At 60.9% G+C, this 24,227-nt stretch overlaps 2 protein-coding genes across 8 annotated transcripts in view; one reads left to right on the forward strand and one right to left on the reverse strand.

Annotated features, from left to right (window-relative positions):
* The window catches only part of LOC311591509 (inactive serine/threonine-protein kinase TEX14-like), an 8,487-nt gene extending 383 nt beyond the window's left edge, over positions 1–8,104 (forward strand). The window contains exons 2-15 of one of the 3 annotated variants that reach the window (XM_084771185.1): positions 2,831–2,945; positions 3,299–3,464; positions 3,540–3,694; positions 3,775–3,835; positions 3,916–4,040; positions 4,135–4,227; positions 4,722–5,057; positions 5,135–5,310; positions 5,391–5,584; positions 5,664–5,736; positions 7,071–7,147; positions 7,232–7,390; positions 7,759–7,817; positions 7,910–8,104. In XM_084771185.1, coding sequence (XP_084627311.1) covers positions 2,831–2,945; positions 3,299–3,464; positions 3,540–3,694; positions 3,775–3,835; positions 3,916–4,040; positions 4,135–4,227; positions 4,722–5,057; positions 5,135–5,310; positions 5,391–5,584; positions 5,664–5,736; positions 7,071–7,147; positions 7,232–7,390; positions 7,759–7,817; positions 7,910–8,039 — 1,919 coding nt within the window. In that variant the 3' untranslated portion in view covers positions 8,040–8,104. Of the gene's footprint in view, positions 1–2,830; positions 2,946–3,298; positions 3,465–3,539; positions 3,695–3,774; positions 3,836–3,915; positions 4,041–4,134; positions 4,228–4,721; positions 5,058–5,134; positions 5,311–5,390; positions 5,585–5,663; positions 5,737–7,070; positions 7,148–7,231; positions 7,391–7,756; positions 7,818–7,909 lie in introns of all 3 variants that reach the window. The other 2 variants (XM_084771186.1, XM_084771187.1) reach the window with 2 other exon arrangements.
* ARHGAP33 (Rho GTPase activating protein 33) lies at positions 8,088–22,795 on the reverse strand. Of its 5 annotated transcripts, none has more exons than XM_084771157.1 (22): positions 22,658–22,795; positions 21,602–21,711; positions 20,441–20,538; positions 20,277–20,361; positions 19,835–19,915; positions 19,592–19,729; positions 19,064–19,156; positions 17,710–17,832; positions 17,550–17,627; positions 17,400–17,466; positions 17,265–17,324; positions 17,023–17,175; positions 16,849–16,951; positions 15,292–15,436; positions 15,118–15,200; positions 14,939–15,046; positions 13,946–14,091; positions 13,158–13,311; positions 12,925–13,076; positions 11,575–11,649; positions 9,826–10,458; positions 8,088–9,734 (listed from the first exon to the last, which is right to left on the reverse strand). In XM_084771157.1, exons 2-22 carry the CDS (start codon positions 21,677–21,679, stop codon positions 8,479–8,481), a joined length of 3,909 nt encoding a protein of 1,302 aa, XP_084627283.1. In that variant the 5' UTR covers positions 21,680–21,711; positions 22,658–22,795; the 3' UTR covers positions 8,088–8,478. The 5 variants fall into 5 exon arrangements, with proteins under 5 accessions (XP_084627283.1, XP_084627284.1, XP_084627285.1 ...); XM_084771158.1 differs by having other exon boundaries at positions 21,602–21,684; positions 22,658–22,794; XM_084771159.1 differs by lacking the exon at positions 21,602–21,711.
* Between the last annotated feature and the right edge of the window lie 1,432 nt (positions 22,796–24,227).

The following is a 24,227-nucleotide window of genomic DNA, read 5'->3' on the forward strand; positions in this document are numbered from 1 at the left end:
GACGCTGCTGCATGGTGGGGGAGGGGGGAGGGGGCCGCAGGGGAGGGGGTTGGGGCCGGGTGGGGGGGCAGGGGGGAGGGTCGACTTCCAGTGACCACCCCCCCCCCCCCATTGCTGGGCGCCAGGGTCCTGTAGTTACTGGTGCCATCTATGGTCAGAGGTAGAATGTGGGAACAAAACGCAGGTCGATGGATGTGGTAGGCGATCTCCGGCGGAAAGCCATTCTGCAGAAAGGTGGGGAAGGAACAAGGCTCCTCGAAGCTGGGGTGGCCTGGGCACAGGCCCTAAAGTCCAGGCGAGCTGGGTCTGTGGGTGATTGGCTCGCTGGACGCAGGGAGCAGAGGCTGAAGGGAGGACCCAAACAAACATCCTGAGGAGACGCGCCTGCACCTGCGTGTCCCTGGGAAACCGCCGGTACCATAAGTAGGAAAGTCGCCTTGTGGTCGCGTCATTCAGCCACTTCCTAAACTTGCTCAGTAGCTGCGAGGGTTCGCTGAATTTTAATATCTTGGTTATTTGAGAAGAGAGAAAGTGCCCGGCGTAATCCCAGCACTCGGGAGGCAGAGGCAGGCGGATCACTGTGAGTTCGAGGCCAGCCTGGTCTACAGAGTGAGTCCAGGACAGCCAGGGCTACACAGAGAAACCTTGTCTTGAAAAAACAAACAAACAAAACAAAACAGAAAAGAAAAAGAAAAAAAAAGGAGAGAAAGGATCCATCACAGTGCACGTGTCGTTCTGCTCCTCAGGAAACTGAGGCTGGAGGATGAAGGCTTTGGGAGAAGCCTGTGCTAATGACACCCTGCATTTTTTAAAAATTTATTTTTTTCTTAAAGTTTTTTTGGACTACACTCCCAAACCACTGTTGCCATTGGACACACTTTTGTTGTTGTTTAAATTTTTATTTATAACATATACAGAGTTCCACCTACATGTGTGCCTGCACACCAGAAGAGGGCACCAGATCTCATTACAGATGGCTATGAGCCACCATGTGGTTGCTGAGAATTGCACTAGGGACCTCTGGAAGAGCAGACGGTGCTCTTAACCTCTGAGCCATCTCTCCAGCCCCCACAGTTTGATTTTTATATTTAAAGAATTAAGTCGGCCTGGGCAGTGGTGGTGCACGCCTTTAATCCAGCACTCAGGGAGGCAGAGGCAGACAGATCCCTGAGTTCAAGGCCAGCCTGGTCTACAGAGCTAGTTCCAGGACAGCCAGAGCCACACAGAGAAACCCTGTCTTAAATAAAAACAAACAAACCAAAAGAGAACTAAATCTGTTTTTGTACTAAGTATCATGCTTGCTACTGGAGTTTATAATCATCTAAGTTTTCTGAGTTTTTTCCCTCCCTAATTATACACAGGTATTACATTTCATCAACTTCTCTTTTTCTATATCTACAAAGTTAAAGTGTGATTTTTTTTTCTTCCCACTAGTACTAGGAATAGAACCCAGTGCCTTATTCATGCTAGGTAAGCACTTTGCCACTGAGCCACGCCCCAGCCCCTCACTGAGGGATTCTAGGCAGGGGCTCTACCACTGAGCCACGCCCCAGCCCCTCACTGGGGGATTCTAGGCAGGGGCTCTACCACTGAGCCACACCCCAGCCCCTCCCTGGGGGATTCTAGGCAGGGGCTCTACCACTGACCACACCCCCAGCCCCTCACTGGGGGATTCTAGGCAGGGGCTCTACCACTGAGCCACACCCCAGCCCCTCACTGGGGGATTCTAGGCAGGGACTGAGCTGTCCAGTGGAAGGCAGCTAATCCATTGTATTGATAGATTTTCTTAGTTTGCATCATGCCTGCTTTCTGGCGAGTTTACTTAGGTTTTTTGCCTGTGTGATCACACATGGAGTTCATTTGTAGTTTCACTTTCTGTTCCTGGAAACTGTCATTCACTTCTGGAGTTAAAGTCAGGCTGGCTTCATAAAACAAGCCTTACCATCTTAGTGTACTTTTGTCTTGGAACAGCTTGTTTAGGATGATGTAGTCCTGGCAACGATTGGTGTTTTAGGAAGATGCCTTTGGGACACAAGCTGAGAGTAGAAAACCAGTTAAGATGTCATTGCAAGCCTGGCACGATGGCACAGTCGGGCGGCAGAGGCAGGAGGATCGCTGTGAGTTCGAGGCCAGCCTGGTCTACAAAGTGAATCCAGGACAGCCAAGGCTACACAGAGAAACCCTGTCTCGAAAAACAAACAAACAAAAGATGTCATTGCAGAAGAGGCAGAGGGCTGCGAGTGAGGCAGAGCAGGCGTTCCGAGGTTCTGGAAGGACCCCATTGGCCCCTGATTTTGACACCTCTGTTCTAAGGGGGATGGATATTCTCATGGCAGACAGGCGTGTCCTCTTGTTGTAGCTCTATGGAGCGTCTAGTGCACTGTGCTGCGCTAGTTCTGGGACCCAGAAGTGGATTCTGGGATCAAGGCACTGGTGTGCTGCATGGAGGCCGTGGCTAGGGCAGAGCAGGGGCAGTGGGGGCGCAGATGAAGAAAGGGCGGTAGAAGCAGCAAGCCAAAGAGGGGCATGGAGGCTGGAAGTGGCCAGAGTGTGTGCCTAGGGGCTTGGGTGTCGCTCAGTTGCTGAAGCGCTGGTTTACAATGCCCGATGTCCGGGGCTGGATCCGCAGCACTGCATAGCCAATCATGGTGGCGCACACCTGCAAGTCCCAGCACTCAGAGACACGGGGAGCAGGCGAGGTTCATGTCACCCTTCACGACATAGCAAGTTCCAGGCTAGTGTGGAATACACAAGACGTGTGTTGCCTGGTGGCTGGAAAGATGGGCTAGGAATCTGGAGCGAGCAGTGTCTTAGGCTTTCTGTCCCGCAGTTGTCCAGGTGGATCGTGAGAACTCTGCAGGGCAGACGGCGCTTTTCCTGTCCGCGCTGCTGGGCCACACCTCTGCTGTGCGCCTCCTGCTGACCTCTGGTGCCAACCCCAACCAGTGAGTGGACAGGTCCCAGTGCCCCGACACTCCTAGGGCACAAACACCCGAATGCTGTCCTTGTCCTGGGTTAACCCTCCTCACTCCCCAGTGACAATCTCATTCTGGTGCTGCCCAGAGCTCACACTGACCCCCGGTGTAACCCCCCTCCCAGGACTCCTCCCACCCCTCCCAGGACTCCTCCCACCCCCTCCCAGGACTCCTCCCACCCTTCCCAGGACTCCTCCCACCCCCTCAGCCCCTCCCACCCCCTCCCAGGACTCCTCCCACCCCCTCCCAGGACTCCTCCCACCCCCTCAGCCCCTCCCACCCAGCTCTCATCCATCCTGCCCTCGCCTCTGGTTCCGTCCTAGCCGCTGCCTGGATGGCAGCACACCTGTGCACGCAGGTGCCTCCTCGGGCCGAGGGATGGTGTTGTGGCACCTGCTGCAGGCAGGAGGCGACCTGCGTCTGCGCGACCAGCAGGGTCGCACACCACGAGACTGGGCTGAGCAGGGTGATGCCAAGCAGACCTGGGAGGTGAGTAGTGTGCAGGGCACAGTGGAGGCGTCAAGACCAGCACGTGCTCCCCGTGTGACCCTGTGCCCCACCCAGGTGCTGGAGCTGCTGCAGTGGTGTCACTCCCACATGTCAGCACTGGTGCAGTGCGGGGAGTTGGCACCCACCATGTCCCTGAGTCAGTTGCAAGCTAGCTCTGGACACAGCCTGTGTGGCTCGCTGCCCTCGCCAAGGCTGGCACAGGCAGACAGGTAACAATCCACATCCTGAGCCTCTAGGGCCAGCACACCCGGTGACTCCATCCTTACCCTCGGTCTGCTCTTAAACCCAGGGCACTGAGGCAAGGACAGATCAGGAGATCCCCCCAAACCCCAGCGCTGGGGTTCGGCCAGGTAAGAGGTAAAGGATGGGCGAGCGAGCGGGGACTGCCCCGTATCCTCTTGGTGCTCAAAGCCGCGCTGTCTTCCCTCAGCTGAGCAGCCTGCAGCCACCGGCACTGATAGTGGGCATCCCGCTGGCAGACCCCAAGGAGCTGGTACCAACCCAGGGAGAGCCCGACTGCACCTACGAGAGCAGTTCTCATACCCTCATGGCCAAGTGAGCGCCCCGCCGTGCCCTCAGAGAGCCCCTGCCTCCTGCTCCCCTCACCGGGAAATCCTGCCATGTCACTCACCTGCTGCCCGTTCTGCAGCCTCCTGTGGAAGGGCCACCCGGTTACTGTACGGCAGCTGAAGACCCCCGAAGCCCGCCCTGATGTGCTATTGGCAGACCTTCAGCACTGCAGGTTACCAGTCGCAGCTGACCTCCCACTCCAGAGCGCGTGCTACTAGCCACAGTTGTCGCAAGGCTTTGGCTGGTATCCAGCACTGAGCCTTCCAGCTGCAAAGGCCCCACTTCTCCCTGTAGAGTAGTGCCTGATCTGTGTGAGGGGGGGGGTGAGTGGGAGGGGCCTTAGGCTGAGGTGGGAGGGCCTTAGGCTGAGGTGGGAGGGGCTTTAGGCTGGGGTGGGAGGGGCTTTAGGCTGGGGTGGGAGGGGTCTTCGGCTGGGGTGGGAGGGGCCTTAGACTGAGGTGGGAGGGGTCTTAGGCTGTGGTGGGTGGGGCCTTGGGCTGGGGTGGGAGGGGCCTTAGGCTGGAGTGGGCTGAGGCTGGCTCTGCCACTGCTGGGTTGTGATGGGGGTCTCAGTGTTCCCTTTGTGGTAGCTGGGGAGACAGTCTTACCCTGGCCCATGGTAGGTGGTCTGTGGCCAGGCACAGCCTTTACCCTGTTCCCTCCCAGCACCCTGCACCACCCTGGCCTGCTGCTGCTGATGGCACTGAGCCCCTCGGAGGATCTGTCCGGACTAAGTCTGCTCTTTGAGCCCGTGTGGCTGGGCTCCCTTTATATCCTGCTGCATTCCCCGAGACCCCACGAGGAAGGTCCCCGAGCCCTGCCAGGCCTGCTGCCTGGCTCTCTGCTGCTACAGGTGTTGGAGGCCCTGTTGTTCCTGCAGGCCCGCTGCTGGGCCCATGGTGGCCTCAGTTCGCACGCTGTGCAGCTGGTGCGGCCAGGCCTGGCTAAGGTGAGCCACCTAGAACACGGGCGTCCACTGCGCCAGCCCAGGCTGCAGCCCAGGTGAGAGCCTCCCCCCCCCCCCCCCCCCCCCCCCCGTGTCTGCCCTGTGTTCCTCCCAGCGACCGCTAGCTCACCAGACCTTTTGGCCTCCCCAGGCTGCAGCAGGACTCCCCTCAGAGAGACCCGAGTCCAGGGTTCCCCCCACCCCCTGAACTGTACCCATGGCTACCGCTTGAGCTGATCCGTGGGGACACGCCAGCCACTACCTCAGACCTCTACAGCTTCTGCATCCTGGCCCAGGAGGTCTTCACTGGTCAGTGGCCCACCCTACACTGTACAGTGACCTCAGAACCACCCCACTAGTGTGGGTCTCCTCATGGCGCTTCTTCACAGGAGAGCTGCCCTGGGCTGGGGGAGCGGGGCCTGAGGTGAAGGCTAAGCTGGAGGCAGGTGAGAGCCCAGGCCTGGACGCCTTGCTGCCAGCCCCCTACCAGGCCTTGGTTCAGGCTGGGCTGGGTGTAGAGCCTGCTGACCGCCGGGGCAGCTTGCAGAGCACTCGGTACCTGTTGCGAAAGGCCCTGGCCAAGGTACAGGAAGGTCAGAGTGGCGTGGGTACTTATGGAACCCCGGGCAGGACCCATGTCACCACATCTCACCTTTCCACAGGACTCAGCACCCAAGGTCAGCTCTCCACTAGAGTGGACAACACTGTCTCCTGTAACCCTGGGTTCCCTGCCAGGTTAGAGGGCGAGGGTGGTGATGGGGGCCCAGTGGGGGGGGTTGCGAGGGTGGTGATGGGGGCCCAGTGGGGGGTGTGTGAGGGTGGTGATGGGGGCCCAGTGGGGGGGTTGCGAGGGTGGTGATGGGGGCCCAGTGGGGGGTGGGTGAGGGTGGTGATGGGGGCCCAGTGGGGGGTGTGCGAGGGTGGTGATGGGGGCCCAGTGGGGGGGTTGCGAGGGTGGTGATGGGGGCCCAGTGGGGGGTGTGTGAGGGTGGTGATGGGGTCCCAGTGGGGGGGGTGTGAGGGTGGTGATGGGGGCCCAGTGGGGGGTGTGTGAGGGTGGTGATGGGGTCCCAGTGGGGGGGTGTGCGAGGGTGGTGATGGGGGCCCAGTGGGGGGTGTGTGAGGGTGGTGATGGGGGCCCAGTGGGGGGGGTGCGAGGGTGGTGATGGGGGCCCAGTGGGGGGGTTGCGAGGGTGGTGATGGGGGCCCAGTGGGGGGGGTGTGAGGGTGGTGATGGGGGCCCAGTGGGGGGTTGCGAGGGTGGTGATGGGGGCCCAGTGGGGGGGTTGCGAGGGTGGTGATGGGGGCCCAGTGGGGGGTGTGTGAGGGTGGTGATGGGGGCCCAGTGGGGGGGTTGCGAGGGTGGTGATGGGGGCCCAGTGGGGTGTGTGTGAGGGTGGTGATGGGGGCCCAGTGGGGGGTTGCGAGGGTGGTGATGGGGGCCCAGTGGGGGGGTTGCGAGGGTGGTGATGGGGGCCCAGTGGGGGGGTTGCGAGGGTGGTGATGGGGGCCCAGTGGGAGGGGTGTGAGGGTGGTGATGGGGGCCCAGTGGGGGGGTTGCGAGGGTGGTGATGGGGGCCCAGTGGGGGGTTGCGAGGGTGGTGATGGGGGCCCAGTGGGGGGGTTGCGAGGGTGGTAATGGGGGCCCAGTGGGGGGGTTGCGAGGGTGGTGATGGGGGCCCAGTGGGGGGTGTGTGAGGGTGGTGATGGGGGCCCAGTGGGGGGGTTGCGAGGGTGGTGATGGGGGCCCAGTGGGGGGTGTGTGAGGGTGGTGATGGGGGCCCAGTGGGGGGTTGCGAGGGTGGTGATGGGGGCCCAGTGGGGGGGTTGCGAGGGTGGTGATGGGGGCCCAGTGGGGGGTGTGTGAGGGTGGTGATGGGGGCCCAGTGGGGGGTTGCGAGGGTGGTGATGGGGGCCCAGTGGGGGGTGTGTGAGGGTGGTGATGGGGGCCCAGTGGGGGGGTTGCGAGGGTGGTGATGGGGGCCCAGTGGGGGGTGTGCATGCAAGGATGGTGATGGGGCCCAGTGGGGGTGTGCATCGAATGACAACCACCTGCTCTGTACCCCCAGAGCATCTGTACTGTGAAGGGGCTCCCAGGGCTAAGGCCAGATCCAGGCTTGTGCTCCCTTCCCCAGACCCTTCCCAGGTAGGAAGCAGGACAGTCTGGGGACCCAGGGGGGATATGGGGACCCAGACAACCATGCCACTTCCTTGTCGTCACTTTCTGCAGGCTCGGGAGACTCCTGAGGTTGCAGGTCACAGGAGGGTCCAGCAGAATGCGGCCTGGGACTCTGGCAGTAGCCTGACTCTAGGCAGCAGCCTCAGTGCCAGCTCCAGTCTTCACCTCAGCCCCAGCCCCAGCACACACTGCTGCCCGGAGCCCGTCTCTGTAGTATGAATACCCCCAGCCCGCGGCGGCTAACCCTAACCCTGCCTCCAGGAGCCTCCCACCTCCCTCTCCTCTGACTGTGATTCCCTGAGCAACCCTGCTTCCCGGGACACCAGCCTAATGGAGCCAGCCTCCCTGCTGGGGACCCAGAGCTCTGAGGAGGAAGTTCTGTCTGAGCTCTGCGGGGCAGCTGTGGCACATGCAGCTGCTGCTCTGGACCCCCAGTCCTGGGGTTCCACCCCTGCATGCTGACAACAAAGAGGCTTCAATGCCCAGGGAGCCGCTGCCAGGGAAAGCCACAAACAAGTAGAGCACCCAGCAGTCCAGGCTCTGCGACTCCTGGGCAGCTCCAACCTTTCCTCCTGCAGAGACCTGACAGCGAGGATGGAGAGCCGACTGAAGGCAGCCTCTTCTCCAGCCTACAGGAGTGAGACAGCAGGCTGCGCTGTGGTGGGCGGCCCGGGGCCCCTCCCTCCTCCCTGAGCTCACCAGGCCTGTCTCTGCCCTACTGCTGCCCAGGATGGATCTGTTGGAGGAGATCATGACAGAGCTGCAGAGTAAGTGCCACCTTGAAGGCGAGCACAGGCCGAACGCCTCGGGCACCCACAGCTCTCCCTGCAGACATCACCCTGTGAGCCCACAGGACTGACCCCCAACCCTCAATGGTTGCCTCAAAAGCAAAGAAAGTGGTAAACTCATCACTCACTGGCCAAATTTCTGCCGTTTTTATTCATTAATGTTGTCAGGTGGTTTAGTGGGGTGCATGGGGAGAGGCGGGCAGGAGCTATGTCCCCACCCCTTGTGCACAGACCAGGACAGGCTAGAGGCTCCTGGAGGGAGGAGGAGGAGGACAGGGTGTCAACCTTGTCCCCACCCCGGTTTGTGCAAGGGCCCCAGGAGGGAGGTTGGGGATGGTCATACCCTATAACCCAGGATAGGGACACAATGATTTTTGGGTTAGGAACCCACATCAGAGCAAGTTACAAAGTTAGAAACCTGGGGTGGGTGGCGAGCTCAGGAAGATACAAAACAAGGGATTGACATGGGCTGAGATCCAGTGTGGGGGAGGGCCCTTTCCGGGTCCTAGCTCAGCAGTAACTTCTGGTCTGTCCTTCTGAATGCAGGGACCAGGTGGGTGTGGGGTAAGGAGGAGGGGGGCCCGCCCCCTCCCCTCTGTGTCCTCCGTTCCTGTACAAGGATCCTCGGAGCTCTCCCCCCCTCCCATAGGCTGGTGGAGCTGCCCTGTAAAGCAGGAGAGGTTCGGGGGAGCCCCAAGGTCCAGGCACCCGATGGGGGGTACGGGGACCCCAGGGAGCCCGCTGCTTCTGCGGGAGGCGGGGAACAGGGGGTCCAGGATCTGATCGGCTTCGGGGATGGGCAGGAGGAGAGGAGGAGGAGGAAGAGGCAGGGGAAGGGCCCCTGGGCCCTAGGGCTAGGTTGACATAGAGGGGCTCAGGCCGGGTAGGGCGCCGGGCAAGGTGCTGGGAAGCGGAGCGGCTAAGGTGGTCAGGCGCAAAGCAGGAGGGAGGAGGTGGGTAGCCGAGCAGGAAGTCGGGGGACCTGTGGAGGGGTGGCGACTGGCCAAGCATGCCATAGGAGGCATTGAGCCTGTCAGGAGGCATGGAGCAAAACGGACTCCAGGGCCGGCTGGGGCCTGAGTGGGACGTCCCCTCCCCGGCCCCGATCTCATAGTACAGATTGTCCCCCCTGTCCAGTGCTGAGGCGGTACCCAGAGAGTTCCTCCAGACTGGGGCTGGTGGGCTGGGTGGGAAGGATGGGGGACCCAGGGAGTACAAGCTTTGTTTGGGGACCCCAAGGAAGGGTGGCAGACACTCTCGGGGGGCTGAGAAGAAGCTGGGGTTAGAACTCTGTGAGGGGACGGAACACGGGGACTGGGCTGCCATCTCCGGAGTGTCCCTGTAAGCCCCACTTGCCCTGAGCTGGGCGCTGACCTGGGAAGGGCCTCTGGGACCCCTCCTTGAGGTCCCCAAGGGCCGCTGGCTTCTCACCAGGCTCCCGTCACTTTGTTGCCTTGGGAGGTAAGCTGGTGGACATGGAGCCCAGGCTCCTGGGTGGGCTAAGGAGGGAGGGTGTGGCCCACTCCCTGAAGTCCCCACAGGCTCTCCACCTACCTCTAGGGACAGTGACCTGCGGAAAGGGGAGTGGGGGGCAGGTGGGGTGCCCCCTTGCTCTTGTTGGCTCTGTTGCTCTGCCACCTGCTGAGCCCGTTCAGCCAAGGCCAGGGCCATGAGACGAGCTGGGTTCTTGGGGGGTGGGGGCGGAGCCCCACCAGGGCGCAGCAGAGATAAGGGTGGGGACACTAGTGGTGGATCCATGCCAGGACCTAGGATACAGAAAGGAATGCAAAGGGGTTCAGCTGGGGCCTGGGGCAGCCCGGGGCCTGGTGCGGGTGGGGTCTCCTGAACAGGACTCACTGTGTGGGCCGGCTGCTGCAAGCTTGCTGCTGGTCTCCTGCTGGCAGGTGTCACTTAGCTGGGCCTCAGCTCCACGCAGCAGCAAGGGGATGAGGTGGGGACGGAGGCCCAGGCTGGGGCTCAGGGCCGGTGTTGGGGAGACTGAGGCAGGTGTTCCTCCAGCTCCCAGCAGTTCCAGCACAGCAGGTGGCACCGATACCGCCAGGGGCTCCGAGATGTCCAGGGCAGTGGGTGAAGCAGGGGTGGCGGGTCCATGGGGCGCCCGAGGTGGGAAGGCAGAGGCAGAGGCTGGAGGTGCTGGGCTGGCAGGAGGTGCAGGGTCCCCTGGGGTGGGGCTGCTGCAGCGGAAGGTAAGAGGATCGAAGTCCAGCCCTCGAAGTCCCTCCAGACAGCGGGGTGGGCTGAAGTCCAGGTCGTCACCATCGTCAAGCCAGGCGGAGGTGCGATGCGAGGGGGACCCAGAGAGTGGCCCCAGGCCAGCTGCTGAGGACTCTGAGGAGGAGGATGAAGAGGAGGAGGAGGAGGAGGAGGAGGAAGAGGACAGACTCTCGCAGGAGCCAGCAGGAGCTGGGCCCACGGGGAAAGCGTCGCTGCTGGAGTGAGGCCGTCGCAGCCGGTGCAGCCTCTGCAGGCCTGTGGGAGGGGACGCCACATTAGAGGCTGGAACTGTACAGACTGCACATCAGTGGGGACAGGGTGCGACATGGCAGAAACAACGTGAAACAGAAGAGCTGTTTTGACCACAGGGAAGGCAGGGCGAGGCTGTGAACTGGTCCAGACGCAGAGCGTGAGTGACAGAACCGTGCCCTGTGCAGGCGTCTAGACAGACCACCCCCCCCCCATGGAAAACCACTGGCTGTTCTGACCCCGTCAGGCTGTGTCCTGACTCTACAGAGCATATCCTAGGATTGGGTGGTGACACTGCTGACAAGACCCACCAAATGCACTGGGTGGAGGAATGCTGAGTGCACACACAAAGACAGGAGACAGAGAGAGAGCGCGCGGTGGGGAGCTGAGTTGTCTTGGCCAGCTGAGGTGGCAGTGTGGCAAGTGGAAATGAACTGCACATGGAGCACGCCCCCCACCTCCCATGTCGCCCCCCACCTCCCATGTCGCCCACAAATGCTTCAAAGCAACAGGACTGAGTAACAGGGATGTGACAAACACACTCGTGTGTGAGCGAGCCTCCCACGTGAGGGGTGTGTGAGGGATGACGGCTGTCAGGAGGGTGCCTCTGGTCAGGGGCAGCCTGGGGTGGAGGGTGGGCACTCTCAGGTAACAAATGGGGGCTTTTTAATTGCATACGGAGTGTGTGTAATATTAAATATTTTCAAAAGGAAAGACTTGTAAAGACCCTATATGAACCAGCGAATCCAATGTGTACTATCAATAGAAATTTACATCTCATTTGCAGTACTGGCGCACACCTTTAATCCCAGCACTTGGAAGCAGAGGCAGGCGGATCGCCGTGAGTTCGAGGCCAGCCTGGTCTACAGGGTTCTAGGACAGTCAGAGCTACACAAAGAAACCCTGTCTCAAAAAACCAAAGTTTAGGTCCCTTGCTGGGTCTGGTGACTCACATAGAATCTCAGTTCCCAGGCCTGAGGCAGTTAAGAGTTGTGGGGCCAGCCTGGGCACAAGACCTAGTCTCAAGCAATAACAAAACTCCCCAAAACTCCAAGGCCCTCTGCCCCAGTCTGAAGTACAACAGGGCTGCTCAGTGCCTCCCAGCTCAGCTTGGGCACTCACCAGCCCCGCTGGCCTGCGATGACAGAGACTCCTCACTCTTGGCAGATCTCAGTGTGACAGTGTCAGGTCTGCTGCCTGGAGGGCGAAGTGAGAAGTCACCCTCTCCAGTGCCATAGCCACCCCCCCCACCCCAGGGAGAAGTGGGAAGTCACCCTCTCCAGTGCCATAGCCACGCCCCCACACCCCAGGGAGAAGTGGGAAGTCACCCTCTCCAGTGCCATAGCCACGCCCCCACACCCCAGGGAGAAGTGGGAAGTCACCCTCTCCAGTGCCATAGCCACCCCCACACCCCAGGGAGAAGTGGGAAGTCTCCCTCTCCAGTGCCATAGCCACGCCCCCCCCACCCCAGGGAGAAGTGGGAAGTCACCCTCTCCAGTGCCATAGCCACGCCCCCACACCCCAGGGAGAAGTGGGAAGTCACCCTGGCCAGTGCCATAGCCACGCCCCCACACCCCAGGGAGAAGTGGGAAGTCACCCTGGCCAGTGCCATAGCCACGCCCCCACACCCCAGGGAGAAGTGGGAAGTCACCCTCTCCAGTGCCATAGCCACCCCCCCCCCACCCCAGGGAGAAGTGGGAAGTCACCCTGGCCAGTGCCATAGCCACGCCCCCACACCCCAGGGAGAAGTGGGAAGTCACCCTGGCCAGTGCCATAGCCACCCCACCCCCACCCCAGGGAGAAGTGGGAAGTCACCCTCTCCAGTGCCATAGCCACCACCCCCCCACCCCAGGGAGAAGTGGGAAGTCACCCTGGCCAGTGCCATAGCCACGCCCCCACACCCCAGGGAGAAGTGGGAAGTCACCCTCTCCAGTGCCATAGCCACGCCCCCACACCCCAGGGAGAAGTGGGAAGTCACCCTCTCCAGTGCCATAGCCACCCCCCACCCCCACCCCAGGGAGAAGTGGGAAGTCTCCCTCTCCAGTGCCATAGCCGCCCCCACACCCCAGGGAGAAGTGGGAAGTCACCCTCTCCAGTGCCATAGCCACGCCCCCCCACCCCAGGGCGAAGTGGGAAGTCACCCTCTCCAGTGCCATAGCCACGCCCCCACACCCCAGGGCGAAGTGGGAAGTCACCCTTTCCAGTGCCATAGCCACGCCCCCACACCCCAGGGAGAAGTGGGAAGTCTCCCTCTCCAGTGCCATAGCCACGCCCCCACACACCCCAGGGAGAAGTGGGAAGTCACCCTCTCCAGTGCCATAGCCACCCCCCCCATCCCAGGGAGAAGTGGGAAGTCACCCTCTCCAGTGCCATAGCCACCCCCCCCATCCCAGGGAGAAGTGGGAAGTCACCCTCTCCAGTGCCATAGCCACGCCCCCACACACACCCTAGGGCGAGGCTTCAGTCTCTGACCTGAAGGCTGCGGAGGGGCTCGGCTGCCACCCAGCCAGGGCAGCGGCTTCTTCCGGGGTATGCTGGGGCCTCGTCCCAAAGCAAAGAACGTTTTCCAGCTGCTGCCCCCTGGCTTGCGTTGTTTCTGCCCCCTCTCTCTCTTCCTTCTGGAGCTTGGGCGAGAGACACGAGGCCGTCTGAGGAACCAGGGCCTCCAGGCTAACCCGCCCTCACCAGCACCCCATCATACATACCTTCCCACCGGGGAGGCTGGGGTCTTGGGAGTTGTGGGCTCCGTGGGTGTTCCAAGACGGCCCTGGGTTCGCGCCTGGGCTTCTTCCAGAGTCAGCAGGCGAGTGGAGGGACCGCTTCCCGCGAGGGACTTGGGCCTGGGAAGGAGGCAGCGACCTGGAGAGGTCGGAGAGGGGACAACTGTAAGCGATGGGCCGTTTGAGACTACAGGCAAAGCCAAGCGCCACAGCCCAAGCCCCGGCCCCGCAGCGTGCCCACCCGGGCTGGCAAGGCAGGGGGCCGGTGTCCATCAGGCGGGAGTGGGGGCGGGGCAGCAGGCAGGTGAGGAGGAGGGGTGAGGCGGAACGAGCTGATGAGAAGGCAGCTCCCAGCAGCCAGCAAGGGCAGTGGCTCTGGTCAGTTACCTCGGGCCAGAGGCTCCGACGAGCAGAGTCCTGAGTGGGCTGGGGTCCGGGGCAGGGCAGGGAGTCTGGGCAGGGCCAGGGTGGGGTCAAATCTGGGGACCTCCCACCTCCTCCCAGGTGGACCCAAGGCCCCACGCGCCCCCAGGAGCTATAAGGGGTGAAGGAAGAACGGCGTCCTGGCCAAGAAGTGGGGATCCTGGGCGTAGGAGCTGAAATGAGAAGGAGGGGGGCGCGGGGAGGGATGGGCCAGGGCGGGGTCCTCAAGGAGCTGGGGGGGAGGTCTAGTCAGTGGGGTGGGGGGAGGGCCAGGAGCCCACCTGCCCTCCCACTGCAGCCCTGGCACTGAGGGGCAGTAGGTAGGACGTCAGGGGCTGGGCTGGACATACCTGCAGGGTCCAGGCCAGCAGAGGTGAAGGTGTCGCTGAACAGGACCTCCACGTGGGTGAGCAGGAACTCCACGACCACCGACTGCACCCGGACCTCTCGGAAGGCGGCTGCCCCGCCCAGCCCCACCGACTCCAGCTCCATAGACCTGGTGGGGGGGGTTGGGAGAGCAAGGCCAAGTACGTGAGCCTGACTGGCAGTGTAGGTGCAGCCCGTCCTTCCTTCACACCCACATGCAGCACTGAGTGCACCGGGCCCTCTGAAAGCCCACCCAGATCCCGACAGCCCGCTCCTGCCCCACCCTACGCGGTATAGTTTGGGAAACAATCCCCCAAACGCCCGAGGTGGAGATGAGGAGTCGGGCCTGGGGAGCACTGGAGGTGTGCTGGCAAAGACAAGCACGGGTCCTGGTCCCCCATGCCCTCCCTGGGCCTTGGCCATGAGCTGTGCAGTTCTATTTGGCCACATGCACCCACTATGTTCCCTTGTCACGAGCCCAAAGCCACGGAATCAGTTGACTGTGGACTAAAATCTCTGCAACTGCTCCAAACAAATTCCTCCTCTGTATAAGCTAACTGCCACAAGTATTTTGTTGTAGTTACAGAAAGGTGACTGACATCCAGGCCCAGGCTCCATTCCTCCTCTCACGTGGACGTCACAGTAGCCCCTCCCTGCTCTCTTCTGTGCCTCAGAGAACCTGTGCTCCCGAGTCAGTCAGGCCTTCCCAGCTTAGGGGCCTGCCGCCTTCCCTAACCCTCAGCCCACAGTGAAGGCTTCACTGACTTATGCGCCTGGCCTCCCACGATCTGTGACGATGTCTCTGGGCCCATGCTCATCCACTCAGCCCAGTAGACCTCTCTGGGGTCCCTCCAAGTCACCAGGGCCATCGCCTCAGCTTTGCTCTGCTCTTTCTGCCTGGCCTGACTCTCCCCAGACGCTCACATGGGCCCCACATAGGTCTTTCTTCTGTCACCTTCCCACTGAGAGCAGCTGACCTTAGCAGGTTGGGTGCCCAGACAATGGCCAGGTTGCGGGCGTGCATGCTGGTGTTGGCGCTGTGTCTTGCCATGCGGGCCAGGTGCCTCAGCAGGTATTCCAGGGTCCTGGGGGGCAGAAGCAGCGGCTGATGACTGCTCACCTCCTGTGCTCTGCACCCCGACTGTGGCCCACTTACCTATAGTGAGGTGGAGGCAGCTGCTGGATGACGTCATGCACTCGCACCAGACGCTCCTCCTCTCCAGGCACAGACATAGCCTCCTGCCATGATGGATGGACAGGCGTGACGGTGCTGGACCGTGACAGACACGGCGGTGCTGCCCCCGCTGCCCCGGCCAGTCCCCTGACTCACGCTGAACTTCCCATAGAGCTGGTAGGTGAGCAAGGGATTGGGCAGTTCCCGGAAGTAGAGCTTGCAGAGTGAGGACACGCTGTGGATGTCTTGTAGGAAGGCGGGGCCAGACAGCTCAGGGACCCTCTCACTGTCAAACTCGTGCCTGAGAACCAGCGGGTCAGGGGGACCGTGTTAACCTGCTGTCAGGGCCTGTCCCTGCCCACACGCCCACCCCTGAGCACAGCGGGTCAGGGGGACCGTGTTAACCTGCTGTCAGGGCCTGTCCCTGCCCACACGCCCACCCCTGAGCACAGCAGCCTTCCCTAGGCCTGTGCAGGTGCTAAGTCTGCAATGACCATGCGAGGCAGGACAAGGAGCCACACATTTAGAGACTGGGCGTGGAGGCTCAGGGGCAAGAAGCCTTAGCTACCTGAGGCTGACTCTAGAGTCTAACCGTGCCCCACCATAGCCCCAGGCTGTGCCACTCTCTGGCCTTTAAGCAGTCACTGGGAAATGAGGTGCTCACCACTCTGTAGCGCGTCTGCTGCTCACAGATAAATTCCACTCAGCTCCCTGCGCCCTCGCCTTTCCTGCTCTCACCTTGTGGTCCCTGTTGCCCGTCCCCTGTCCCATTCCTTTCTGCCTTTGTGCCTCCTTGGTTCACAGCTTCTGGTGGTTCCCTTAAATAAAGCCCAAATCCCGAGTCATCAGAGCCGCCCTGCACAAGGAGCTGGCGCTCACTGACAGAGCGCCTGCCTGGAAACCCCAGTGAAGGCTGCTTGCCTGGGCGGGTCTCAGGACTGTGCTGCAGCTTGGCCCTTGTACAGCTGCTGCCTCTTCCACGGGCGCTTTTGACAGACTGTCCCCTGCCTGTCCCCTGCTCTCCTCGCCTCTTTCCCATGAGGTCTCCTTCCTCGATACTCAAGAATACACATTCTCCATCCTGGTTTTCTTTTTTTTGCTGGCCAGTGTTTGAGACAGACTTTCTCTGTGTGTAGCCTTGGCTGACCTGGACTCGCTTTGTAGACCAGGCTGGCCTGGAACTCACAGCGATCCACCTGCCTCTGCCTCCTGAGGCGTGCGCCACCACCACCTGGCCTGATTTTCATTTTTGGTGGTAGTGGGTGGTGGTGGTTTTGTTTTTTTATTTTCATTTTGTTGTTGTTTGTTTTTAAGAAAGCCTCTTACATAGCTTAGCAGGAGCCCCTGCCTCCCAGGCACTAGGATCACTAGTCCGGCAGCTCCTCCCCGCTCTCACTGTTCTCTCCCCTCGTTAGCCCAGTCTACTTTTCTCCATTGCACATGGTAGCTTCAGCCATCTTCTTGTTTGTCCCTCGGGGCCTCTGAGGTGTGTCATTCCCTGTGGAGTCCCCAGCCCTAGAGTTAGTTAGTCTTGGCATGTGGTGAGGTCTGTGGAGCTGACCCTCTGGCCTTCCAGCCTCAGCCTGGCTGTCACCTCCTCAGGGAAGCCCCCGGCACCATCGCACTGTGCCTTCCTAACTCCCAACAATGGAGTCCTAGTGTGTAGCAGGGGCTGGGACGGAAGGCACTCATGCTGCAGGCTGCGGGGCTCACCGAAGCCTCTGGATGTTGGAGGACACGCCTGAGAGCCGGTAGATTCCATCCACAACACCGTGGGCCTCAATAAACTCCGAGCAGCAGCGCAGCACCTGGGGCACTGGGAGAAGGGGCGGGGTCAGGCCCAGAGCTGCATCTGAGGTGGCGTGGGCGAGAGGGCCCAGGCCTCACCATCCTGGCCTGAGTTGCTGAGGTGCTCGCCGAGATCACAACCAAACACCCTCTGCCGCAGGATGCCCCTCTGGCGCAGCCGCTGGCGGGAGGGACGGGAGCGCATGAAGGTGCGGAGGAGCCCTGCCAGCTTCCCTCGAGGTCGCGGCACAGCTGCAGGGGCAAACGCAGAGCACTCAGAGACAAGAGCGCCATGGGCTCGGCGGGGCAGGCACCGAGACCTGATACCCTCTTCCCATTACCTGCGGTCAGAGAGGAGATGCCCTGGGGAGCTGGGAGGCCACACAGGGGGCTGTCAGCGTCTGTGGGTGGGCAATGGCAGAAAGGACAGGTGGTAGGCAGAGGGGGAGGGGCTGCCCGCCCTCCACGGTACTTACCTGCCTTTAGGCCGGGCCCTGGCCGCTCTGTGAAGAGTTCCACACACTCACTGGGGAAGAACCCAACCTGCACAAGGAGCACAGTGAGGAGCTGGGCCTCCCTAGCCGCCATCGTGCCCTGCTGCACATCTTCACCCCAAGCCAGCGCACCTGGAAGCCCCGTTTGCCCCGCCACCAGCTCCGATCCTCTGCAGGTGGCATGTCGATCACCGAGACGATGTCTCCCACCTGGGACGGCGTGGAGGGAGGGGTTCAGCAGAGGCAGGAGAAGCAGGGAGCGCAGGTAGAGTCCACTCCTGCCCAGCCTCACCTCAAAGGAGAGCTCATCAGGCGCCTGGGCAGTGTACCGCTTGACCACATGGGCAGCAGCCACGGCAGGGATGTTGAGGGAGGCTTCCTCACTGAGGAGCAGGCGCCGGCCGTGGTTGTCCAGCTGAGGTGCAGGGAAAATGTGGCAAGAGTCAGACGGGGTTAGCAAAGTCAGACCAGTTTCCTCTGTGTCCTGTGAGGCTACCACCTGTCCCTATGAGTGTCTGTCACTCAGAACTATTGTCCAAACACCTTTTTAAAAAGCTGGAGAGATGGCTTAGTAGTTAAGAGTGCTTTCTAAGCAGACCCAGGCTCTGTTCCCAGCACCCACGTGGCAGCTCACAACTATCTGGTTCCAGGGGACCTGACGCTTTCATCAGGTAGGCATGTGGCGGACACACATACAGACAAAAGTCATACACATAAGATCAAAAAGTCTCCAAACCCTGCCTCCAAAAACCACACACACACACACACACACACACACATAAAAAAAAAAAAGTTTAAAGACAAAATAACAGCAACAACAAGAAAAAAGATGCTGCTTCTTCTTCTTCCCCACCCCTGGCTTGTCCCACGATTCTCCTGTCCCCAAGCCACAAAGACACCTGCACTTTCATCCTTCACAGCAGATGCTACACATTTTATCCAAGCGTCACTTAGTTTAAGCCACTGTGAGCCAGATGCACTGTCGATTACAAGCAACACATTTCTAACAAGTATTCCTTTAAATCTCTACAGCCACACAGCCACATGCGTGCACACATACACACACAGAGCCACACACACACACACACACACAGCCACATACACACACAGCCACATACACACAGCTACACGCGTGCGCGTGCACACACACACACAGCCACATAACACATAGCCACATAGCCACACGTGTGCACACACACACACACAGCCACACACACACACACAGCCACATAACAGACACACAGCCACATACACACACAGCCACATACACACACACACAGCCACATAACACATAGCCACATAGCCACACGTGTGCACACACACACACACACACACACACAGCCACATAACACATAGCCACATAGCCACACGTGTGCACACACACACAGCCACACACACACACACACAGCCACATAACACATAGCCACACTCATGCACACACACACAGAGCCACACACACACACACACAGAGCCACACGCACACACACCTTTCCCTTGCAGGCATGCACCCACACAGACACCGAAATACCAATGCCTGCTCCCCACTAGCTTCCTTCCTTCCTGTGCCCACGCACTCCTAGGCTGCTTCTTGTGCCTCAGACACCTCTAAGTGGACCCCAGCCCCAGGTTCCCCACACCAGGCCCACCTCCATCCAAGTGAGCACAGGCCCACAGTTGAGGTTGCTGTCCACCAGGCCTGACAGGGTCTCCAGGTACTGTAGCAGCAGCGGCACCAGCATCTGGGAGCAAATTGCCAAGGAGAGCGCATGTGAGTGGGGCCCCTGCCCTCCGCAGTGCCAGCTCGGCTCTCAGCAAGGCTGGGAGTCAACCTGGATGCCTGGGCGTGGCTCTGCTGCTAACTCAACATGCCTTCTCATGCTAGGCTGCGCTCTGGAGTGACACCCACGTGGCTGTGCGGACTTGTGAAGCCCCTGGACTAACGGGCCCTTGAACCCCCTGTTATGTTTCTAAGGCTTATAATTTATGACATTCTGGTTGGTTGGAACTCAGCTCATACGACTGCAGCCTTCCAAGCGCTGAGATCACAGGCCTACACCAGCATATGCCCAACTTAGGAGGCCTTTGCTATCTATTTGCCTTGCCGTGTGGGCTGCACACATGGCCCATGACACACTGTTGATGGCTCAGGAAGGGACTTGAGTCCAGTAGGTTACCTGGGCAGCCCTGGTGCCTTCTGGGGGTGGAGGGAGCTCTGGGAGGCAGGAAAATCTCCGGTCAAATATACACCGGTGGAGATGGGCATCCAGGGAACGGAAATCGTCATAGCTTCGGAGAACTGGCCAGGAGCGGCCCTGTGGGGGCAGGCAGGCCCGAGGGCACAGACTCAGTTATACGGAGCTGAGGACTAATGTAGCCAGTCCCTCAGGCCGAGGAGAAGCAGAGGCAGCCAGACTCACCTGGCAGGTCACCTGTACCCCAAACACCAGCTCATTTTCTCCAGAGAGGCTGGGGCCTTCGCGCTCTGGAGACAGCAGGAGCTGCAGGGGGAAGCACAGGCCAAAGGGAGGGGTTAGCTCTGCCCCAGACCCGACTTTTCTTGGCTGACTATCTAGGGCTAGGTCTGTGTTCCCCTCTTGGACCTCCACAAGGACAGGGCCTGGCGATGTCACTGTCTGGGTACAGACAAAGCCTCACAGAGCATGGCTGGGGAAGAATAAACAGTGGACACGCGGTGAACGAGGGAGCAGCCCTCCCAGCATGCTCTAGCTGCGGCTGGATTCCTGCTCGTCTGCTCCAACATGCAGGTGGCCAGGGCTCAGGGATGAGTTTCGGGCAGAGCAGCTGCTGGTGCTCAGCTCTCCCCCCCCCCCCCCCCCCCCCGGGCGGAAGTCCCCATACCTGAATGTGGCCGAAGTCAACATTCTCATAGTGGAAATGTGCACAGTCGGCCAGCCGGGGGAAGGGACCTCGGGGAGCCGAGAGCCTGGAAAGACAGGCTACAATCACCCACAGCCCCTCCTGGAGGCTCCTCCCTCCTTAGTTAGACCCCCTGGCATCCTCACCTCTTCCCAGGCTTCCCCTTTGCACCAGGCCCCCCAGCAGGGGGCACGGGCTGCACTGTGCCCTCCCCTGGGCCATCCAGACTGTCAGTGCTGCGGGCCTGTAGAGCAGAGAGAGCAATCAGAGGCCCCCAGGGATGGGAGCAGGGACAACGGGAGAATTGTTATCTGCCAGCTTGGGCCTTGAGCCTGGAGGCTCCACACACTGTCCTGCTGCAGGGGAGGAGAGGGTAGGTCCACAGGAGGAGAGTGCTGGGCGGCAGGCCAGCCTGCTTCTTCCTGTGTGGTCCCGGATGAAGGGCTGGAGGTGCAGGGACCAAGGGTGAGCAGGCAACAGGAAGGAGGGCAGAGAGCATGCTGGTCCTGTGTGTGCACGAGTAAGACCCTTCTAGAGCAGCTGCAGGGCACAGTCACTTGTCGCTGCCTAGCCCTCCCCAGTCCACATCTGTCTTCTGATCCTGGTCTCTCCCCTCCTGCCAGGACAGGACGGTTTCCACAAGGAACCACCGTGCCACTTTCTCACAGATCTGGCTTCGGCAACTCTCAGACTTTCTAGATGACGTCAGGACTCCCAGGTCCGAGGGTGGAACTTCCCTGAGCTGGGTTCCGTTGGCCTCCACAGGCCTGTCTCTGTCCCGCCGCCCCCGGTCTCAGCTCATTGCTACCTCGTCGGCTTTTCCCCGCTACGCCTCTGCAAAGGCGACTCCTTAGACTGGGGCATGGTGTCCCCACCTGCCACCAGGTTCTCCCTCCTCCTCCTTTAGCCGTCACCTCAGAAGTGTGTCCCTCCAGAAAGGCCCCTCTGTCCACGTAGGCTGCTACAGACATTTGTCCCCATCTCCGGGCTTCCGCCACCCCAGGCTGCACAGCTCTGCCTGAGCTTAGCCATCTCACTCTGAGGTGCCCCTGGGTGGGGAGCTCGCCTCTCCCATTGGACTCCCAACTTCCCCCGACGTAGGGTGTCAGGCCGAGCCCCCCAGCATGCCCAGCTGTTGGGCACGGAGTTGGTACTGTATGAAGGTTCCTCTCTGGGCCTGACACGCAGGTGCCAATCCTTATGCACAGCATGGACTGGGCAACTCTGGTGAATTAACCAGCCTCCAGATGGGGATTCGGGGATTTGCTAGACTGGGCTTTCCCCTCCTCCACGCCCCTGGGTCTCACCCTCAGAGTCTGTCCCCTGCCAGCCCATGACGCTCCCCAAGGCAGGATGGGATCTGACTGTTTCTGTGCCTGGAGCATGGGGCCTGCACAGAGGAGGTCTCAGTGAATGTCTGTGGAGCGAGGGAATCGAATGGATGGATGAGCGGATGAACGGATGAGCGGGAGCAGGATGGTGGGAGAGTTAGACGAGGCGGAGATGAAGACAAGAGGAAACGGAGAAGCCCCCACCCCACCCCACCCCCCCAGACTCAAGTGGAATGGAGGCGCGATGCTGGCCTCTGGGGTAGAGAGTAAGGATGAAGGATGGGGAAGCGGCGTCGGGAGAGGCTGAGATAAAAGGTTCTGATCGATGTCGGCGGGAGGATTGAGAGCCGGTGGGTGGCGTGGGGTGAAAACGGAGGAGGAGAAGAAAAGGGTCAGGCAGGGAGTGACGGAGTGATGAGCTGGGGGTGGGGCTCAGGCATGAGAAAGGGGCTTGTTGGGAGCAGGAGGTGGGGGGTGGTCGGGAGGGCACCCGACTGAGGGGGATGAGGATGCTGAGGAGGGCGCTGGGATGGAGGGCTGGTTTCCAGGGAAGAAGCCTCGGCAGACGCCTGCAGCGGGGTGGGGGGTGTTGGGGGTGGGGGGTGGGATGCCCTCGTCGGGGCGCGGGGTCCTTCCCTGAACCAGCCCCCCCTTTTTCTCAAGCCCAGGTCCTCCGCCACGCCACTGTCACCCCCTTTTCAGGGCCTGGAGTCGAGGGGGGGTGGGTGGTGCGGGATGGGGGGGGAGGTAGGGAAAGAGGGAAGGATGCTCGCTGAGGGGGCGGGGTCGAGGCCCCGGGGCTGCGACCCAGGACCGGACCGAGGTGGAGACCATGGGGGGGGCGGTGTGATGGCGGGGGTGGGGGGTGTGGGTCACCGCGACGGAGGGTGAGTGAGGGGCGGGCGGCGCGCGGGCCGCGGGCTCGGGCGGGGCCGTGGGGGGCGGGGCGCGCAGGGCGGGGCCGCGCGGACGGACGGACGGACGGACGGACAGACGGATAGACGACTGGGTGGCCCCCGAAGGGCCCCTCACCACCATGGTCGCGGTAGCCTCCTCAGACCCCGGCGGCTTTCGAGACCTCGTTCGCAGTCCTCGCCGCCGACACCGCCAACGCCGCCGCCGCCGCCGCCATGGTGACACAAAGGGGGGGGAGAGGGAGGGCGTGGGGCGCGCGCGCGGGCGGCCGCAGGCCCCGCCCCTAACGGCTACCGGGGAGGGGGGGGCGGGACTCCGGCGCGCGCCCCACGAGGGGCGGGCTCAGCGGGCGCGCGGAGGCCCTCCTCATTGGCTCCGGTTTTTGGCCTGAGCGGTTAGCACCGCCCACAAGGTGGATGTCCATTGGTTCGAGCCTCAGGCCCCGCCCCCCCAGCCCTTGCTTTGACAGCGCCACGCCCACGCCTGCTTGGCATTGGCTGTGAGCGGAGCTGGGCCCCCCTTTCCCCCCCACACCCCGAGATAACACAGCCCGGTTTTTCTTTATGCTCCGCTGCCGCCGCTTCTCTCCCTCAGCGGTCGGCACTTTCCAAGTCCCGTGCTTCGCTGGGTTCGCTCGCCGACCGCCATCCCTCCAGCCGCCTTCGCGGAGCGGGGGGCGGGGGGGGTCCTCCCGTCCCCGGGATGTGGGTCCCGACCCCTGGCCCCGCCCACAGGCTTTATTTTATTTTATTTTATTTTATTTATTTTTTATTTTGCGTTTCGCACACACCCAGCCTGAGTTCCCCTCTGTGCGACTTGGCCTCACCCCATCCACACTGGACATGTTTCTCTTGTTTCCCCAATATTCGCTTTATTTCAGACCGGCCGCTAGCCTTTGGCGTCTTCCCTCGCCCCCCCCCCCCCGAGAAGCTTCCGTATGGAACGCTAGAACATCATTCGTGCCTCTCAGCGAGGTACAGTCTTTTTTTTTTTTTTTTTTAAATGATAGAGCAGCGCTCAGAAAAGCACTGCGGCCACGCCCTTTCCGGAAGGATGCTTTCACTGATCCGGACCCGAGCAGGACCCTTGTCGCCGGAGCACGCCCCGCTGCTGCAGGCGTTTGAAGACTGTGATCATTTAATTCGGGGATTACACAAATAATCAAAACAATGAAAAAAAATACAGTCTTATCACATAGAAGCTCAAAGGCTAGTATCAGCTGGGTGCACAGTGACTGCAGTTTATAACCCCAGCAATGGGAAAGTGGGTGCAAGGGGGGGGGTCATGAATTTGAGGGCAGAGGAATAAGGAAGACGCTGTCTCAAAATACCACGGAGGCAAAAGGAAGGGGAGGAGAAGAGGGTAGAGGAGGAGAGAAGAGAGAAAGAAGAAAGAAAGAAACCTGCTTATAGCCAGGCGGTGGTGGCGCACGCCTTTAATACCAGCACTCAGGAGGCAGAGGCAGGTGGATTGCTGTGAGTTCCAGCCTCAGCCTGGTCTACAAAGCGAGTCCAGGACAGCCAAGGTAACACAGAGAAACCCTGCCTCGAAAAGGGGAAGAAAAAAGAAAGAAAGAATCCCCAGCTCAGTATATATACCCTTCTGAGGCTCTGAAGAATTTCACACAGCTGGACCGAAAGCATTAGACCTGAGATTTGACAGTCAGTTCCCAATTGAGCTCAGTTTG

Source organism: Acomys minous (genome assembly GCF_964271855.1).
Source record: "Acomys minous genome assembly, chromosome: 20".
In the NCBI taxonomy this organism is placed as follows: domain Eukaryota; kingdom Metazoa; phylum Chordata; class Mammalia; order Rodentia; family Muridae; genus Acomys; species Acomys minous.